Here is a 6,172-nt window from a genome sequence, read left to right as displayed (position 1 = left end):
GTTTTCAACTGAGGAGCTTAAATATATTTATTTAAAATAAATTATATCAGAGGAAGTTCTCTGCACAGAAAAACACAATTTACTTTTACTGTTTTTTAACCAAACTGACAAGTTTCTCCAGTAAAATTATTGTGTAATTTAAAGGCAATGAAACACCTGGTTAAATTTAGAAGGTATTATGATTAACTACAAACATCTGAAGCTGACTCAGAGAACTCTGTGATTTTAGAAAAAAATAAAGTCAAACGTAGACGCGTCTTTAAGAGACCCTCCCTCCTCCTCCCCACCCCGCGCAGCTGCGGTCAGCGCACCTCCACCCCACCCGCGTCGTGTGATTAATACTGATTTTTTGCGCAAATTACAAATTTTTGACGCTCATTACACGTTAAATGTCTGAAGGGGTTGACATGTATGAAMTTTAAGTYCCGGGCCGGGCTGGTCGGAGCTGCACTGCAGGTGGACAGGTTCAGCTGCTGTCACTGCACCTCGCTTTAAAAACAGATGATCGGTCGCGGTTTTGTTGCACTCGTTACGTGAACACACAGGGGAAATGCTGCGAAGTGCTTTTAGAAATATAATAAATATAAAATACGACGTAATCCTTGGTGGAAAATAGTCCAGGAAACACGTGCGTTCCCGAGAGGTGTTCACCTGCAGCTGAGTGAAGTTGACCCCCCACCCGCAGAGAAAGAAAAAAAAAAGGCAGTAGGCTTAATTATTGATAAGGTAACCATGATGTGCTTCACCTGTCGCATTTTCTTTTAAAGAAAGAAAAAGTAGCTTGGAAAGCTGTCACATCGGTGCAACGTGATTAAAAGCAGAGTTGCACATCTAATCACACACACACATCGTCCTATCTTTCTAAGGACCACACACAGCGCTCAGCCTCGCGCTGCACCGTCTTTTTCCCCAAGTTTGGCGAGAGCTGGACATGGAGGGACGCAAAAAATAGCTCTCGAATTGATCTGGCCTTATTTAAATAAAAATGACTACATGCCGTGAAATTCTTAGAGGAGCAGGCCGTCTCGTTGGCGGGGGCCCCACCCCCCTTGTATAATGGTAGGGGAAACACTGATATAATATAAACAATAACAAGAAACAAAATTTCTTTCCATTTGGCCAAACTACCGAGTTAATTCTTCACAATAGTAATATAATTCACAGTTTAAACAAGTCACAAGTTGGAATTTAGAAACAAACTCTTTGTTTTTACAAACTTTCCATAAACTTTCCAATGTCTATATCCAAATGTAGGCATTTCTATCTTATCCAACTGGTGTGCATCACTTAGTGTTGAGCAATATTGACATAAAAATTTATCACAATTAATTGTGGCATTTAGCCAACGATTAATTTGACAATTAATCGATGACAATGGCACTTGCATTTGGCTGACGTTGTTGACATGATGCGTTTCGACACTTCAGTTTTTTTAATTGCAATTTTTTCCAGCTATTAACAACATTTTTTGGACTGTGTGTATTTTCGAAACAAAAATATTTACTGAGTAATGTAACAAAGCAAATTATGAAAGAACAATGTAACCTGAATATTCTTCACCATTAGGTGGCAAAGCAGAGTGTAGATCTTGTACTGCTGAAATTGTGTATTTTGTTTGTGACTTGTAACACCTTTTCTAGGACAACAGATTTCAAAAGTCTTTTGGTTAATCATGAACATTTACATAGATTTAATGTTCAACAGTGTACACTGTCCTTGTTAAATAAATCCATTAATTAAGACTAAGCATCAACTGTGTTTGAATAGTAAAATAAAATATTTTTTACTTAAAAGATATGATGCTAATTTACTAAATTCAAATTGTGTGTTGGAGGTGTTGTCCAGTAAATCTTGGTGCACGATTACCATGTTTGAATCTAGATCAACACTTCTGTATGTTGTGGTGAAGATGTGGTACGACCGTTTCAGACAATAAAGCAATAGCGAGACACATAAAGAGTTGAACAGTCATACCAATGCAAGACACAGGGTCCAAAATGGATGGCTTTTGTTCCTTGTAGCTAGAATTCTCATCTGTTCCGTTGACTGGTCGTCTGGGACCGATCTGTGGACAAAAAAGTGAAAGTTTATTACTTAAGCATTCTACAGGAATCAGTTATTATGCCTCTAAATTTACTCACAATCCATGTTTCCAACCTGTAGGAGCAGCGAGTATCACACATGACATCATTTTAGATTAATAGCAGTGGAAAGTGAGTGTTGTCAGCTGATGAAAGGCAGAGCGCAGACACTGCTCAGATACACAGTGGAAGGCGACACACACTCGCACACACAAACACACACTTGCCAGACTACACTGTAACGAGACACCCACTGCGGCGTGCTTCAAGGTCTCCACTCACCGTCAGATCATCTTCGTCTGAGTTGAAAAGGTGTTCCAGGTCGTTGATGGAAACCACCAGGTCCGTCTCGTGCATCAGGCTGGTGGAGGCCATGCGGTTGTTTGCAGCTGCATGCTGAGATTCTACACATGCACAAACGCAACGATGCGCACATAAGTTTCAGAAGAGATACAGACTTCAATCCTATGTCCAGAGCAGCGAAACTTGCTGCAAATGGGATTAACAACTGGTGGCCTGGGGGCCACTTAGAGTTTGGTAAAGGATGGCTTTTCTGGTTGTTGGGGGTGACATTATAAAACTAAAAATATTTAGTGAATTTTAAAAGTTCTTATTAATTTTACACTTTAGGACAAAAGAAAAGATCAACATAGGTAAACAACAAAAACTTATAAAAACTACAATTGAAATATGCATATACAGTATATATATATATATATATACACTCACCGGCCACTTTATTAGGTACACCTGTCCAACTGCTCGTTAACACTTAATTTCTAATCAGCCAATCACATGGCGGCAACTCAGTGCATTTAGGCATGTAGACATGGTCAAGACAATCTCCTGCAGTTCAAACCGAGCATCAGTATGGGGAAGAAAGGTGATTTGAGTGCCTTTGAACGTGGCATGGTTGTTGGTGCCAGAAGGGCTGGTCTGAGTATTTCAGAAACTGCTGATCTACTGGGATTTTCACCAACAACCATCTCTAGGGTTTACAGAGAATGGTCCGAAAAAGAAAAAACATCCAGTGAGCGGCAGTYCTGTGGGCGGAAATGCCTTGTTGATGCCAGAGGTCAGAGGAGAATGGGCAGACTGGTTCGAGCTGATAGAAAGGCAACAGTGGCTCAAATAACCACCCGTTACAACTGAGGTAGGCAGAAGAGCATCTCTGAACGCACAGTACGTCGAACTTTGAGGCAGATGAGCTTCAGCAGCAGAAGACCACACYGGGTGCCACTCCTTTCAGCTAAGAACAGGAAACTGAGGCTACAATTTGCACAAGCTCATCGAAATTGGACAAGAGAAGATTGGAAAAACGTTGCCTGATCTGATGAGTCTTGATTTCTGCTGCGACATTCGGATGGTAGGGTCAGAATTTGGTGTCAACAACATGAAAGCATGGATCCATCCTGCCTTGTATCAACGGTTCAGGCTGGTGGTGGTGGTGTCATGGTGTGGGGAATCTTTTCTTGGCACTCTTTGGGCCCCTTGGTACCAATTGAGCATCGTTGCAACGCCACAGCCTACCTGAGTATTGTTGCTGACCATGTCCATCCCTTTATGACCACAATGTACCCAACATCTGATGGCTACTTTCAGCAGGATTATGCGCCATGTCATAAAGCTGGAATCATCTCAGACTGGTTTCTTGAACATGACAATGAGTTCACTGTACTCAAATGGCCTCCACAGTCACCAGATCTCAATCCAATAGAGCATCTTTGGGATGTGGTGGAACGGGAGATTCRCATCATGGATGTGCAGCCGACAAATCTGCGGCAACTGTGTGATGCCATCATGTCAATATGGACCAAAATCTCWGAGGAATGCTTCCAGCACCTTGTTGAATCTATGCCACGAAGAATTGAGGCAGTTCTGAAGGCAGTTCTGAAGGCAAAAGGGGGTCCAACCCGTTACTAGAGTACCTAATAAAGTGGCCGGTGAGTGTATATATATATATATATATATATATATATATATATATATATATATATATATATATATACCCATGTCTTACCCATGTCTTAAATGGAACACTGTGGTACAGATGGGTGACATTTGATAAGCGATATACGTAATATATAGGGCAGGGTTAAAAAATGATTTAAACGATCTTGGATTGATTTCATTTAAATTTGGCGAACTTTTGTATGCAAAGATATGCACATGGTAGCAGAAAACAAAGCAGGTTTCGAGCGGCTCGTTCAGGTGCTCGAACTAAAACTACGGTATGTAAACATTTGACTGAAACTGTTCTCCCTGGCATGTATAAATGTATGAAAGTTAACATTCTAATAAAATCAATTAGTTTTAATACCAATATTATTTTTAAATTTAAGAATCGTCTTGATGAAATTCACAGTGATAAAATGTTGTAGTTGTATCATTATTTCTTTTTAGTGTTAATAAGTTTAATTGAATGTAACAACAGAAGGTCACAGAAACATTACAAATATACAATTTTCATGCGGCAGAAGTATACTTATGTTAGCCCACCCCTTCTCCCGCAACCTTATCCCCATCACTTCTTATTCATCAAAAAAATTCTTAAATTCTTGAAAATGAATGCACCCAACAATACTGTTACTTGCAATTCCTTTTTAATTTAAACCTTTGAAACTCGAGACTGTTTTTTCCAAGATTAAACTGTCCAATTTACAAGTTTGCCCTTAAAACCTGTTGTTTATGGTGAAGAGAAAATAATAAAGTGAATTTGTATTTTACAACACAGTTGAACCATTTTCATTCTTTAGGAGCAGATCAAATCAAATTGAATCCAATAGAATTGTGAATAATTGATTCAGAACCTTATGAATCAATTTAGAGAAATGGCCACAATACCCAGCCCTAGTAATATATTTCACACACACACGCACACACGCACACACGCACGCACACATGCACACGCGCACACGCATACATTTATATGTGATCTATACAACTGAAATAATGCAAATTTTATGTTGTGCRATATAGAAAATGTTGTGTCGGCATCTAATTCATAGAGTTTGGCTTTTCTGAGGCTCTTCAAATGCATCAGCGTTGTATTATTGCAAAACCCTGGCAGACACTCCCACCCCTCACCCCGTATCTAGAAAACTCTTCAGATGGCACTGTGTTTTTGTTTAGAAAGCGAGGGAAACAGCTCAAAAGGAATTTGCAAGCTTTCAATGATGGAAAATGAACAAACAAGTGATGTGTTTCTGAAGATGAGCTACAGGATCTTTCCTCCCCAAGTGGTTTGGATTTCACAGGAAGACTGTGAATAAGCAGCTTAATTACTGGGATTGGTTGCCTTTTATATGGAAGGACCTTGGGAAGATTTCATTGTTCCTGATTTATAAAGTTTAAAGAAGTCAGCTTGTCACCATTAGAATTCCTCTGGATTTCTGAAAGCTAACATTTGCTTGATAATGAAAGAAATGCTGGCAGCAATGTGTGTGGGTACTGACCCGTGAAATGTTTTCTAAATATTAAAAAGAAATGGGAACTAATTCTTACCATCTGAAGGACCAGATCCACCATCTTCCCCCTGAGGAAAAAGATATAAGAGTTAAAATAAGGAACCAATTCACTTAAAACTGAAAAAATATTAAAAAAAAATTAAACAGTTCTATCAATTTTCAGTCCAAACTTTATCTTTTATTATTATTATGCGATGATTATGCTTTGGCTGAGCAAATTCTGTTTTACTAATATGTTGAACCATGAACAATCCTTTTAGCTCAAAAATGTGACTGAGAAATTACAAAAATTAATTCAATACATTACAGAACTGAAGGCATTCTATGCTAAAGTCAACAACAGCAGTGTTAACACATCTGTAAATATTGTAACCAGCCAACTAAACACATTGCTTTTTCCCAATCAATGCAACAAATCAAAAATAAATAAATAAAAGTTAAGAGAGAAACAACTCTCTGCTGTGGCAAATGAGATTTCCAGCATGAAGCAGAGTGAAATCATGATCCAAGGAATGGCTGCTCAGCCTCCTGCCCAGACATCAATATCTGGGAGAGCTGACCTTCTCCCTGTGTGTGTGTGTGTGTGTGTGTGTGTGTGTGTGTGTGTGTGTGTGTGTGTGTGTG

General features: G+C 39.2%; 1 protein-coding gene across 1 annotated transcript in view; it reads right to left on the bottom strand.

Annotated features, from left to right (window-relative positions):
- The window catches only part of med13a (mediator complex subunit 13a), a gene marked incomplete in the record, with an annotated part of 244,898 nt that overhangs the window by 54,287 nt on the left and 184,439 nt on the right, over positions 1-6,172 (bottom strand). Inside the window, 3 exon segments of the mRNA XM_014026539.1 lie at positions 1,975-2,065; positions 2,364-2,485; positions 5,586-5,616. Coding sequence (XP_013881993.1) covers positions 1,975-2,065; positions 2,364-2,485; positions 5,586-5,616 — 244 coding nt within the window.

Source organism: Austrofundulus limnaeus, unplaced genomic scaffold, assembly GCF_001266775.1.
Source record: "Austrofundulus limnaeus strain Quisiro unplaced genomic scaffold, Austrofundulus_limnaeus-1.0 Scaffold565, whole genome shotgun sequence".
NCBI lineage: Eukaryota > Metazoa > Chordata > Actinopteri > Cyprinodontiformes > Rivulidae > Austrofundulus > Austrofundulus limnaeus.
The sequence above is the reverse complement of the archived record's forward strand: the minus strand, read 5'-3'. Positions and strand labels throughout refer to the sequence as shown.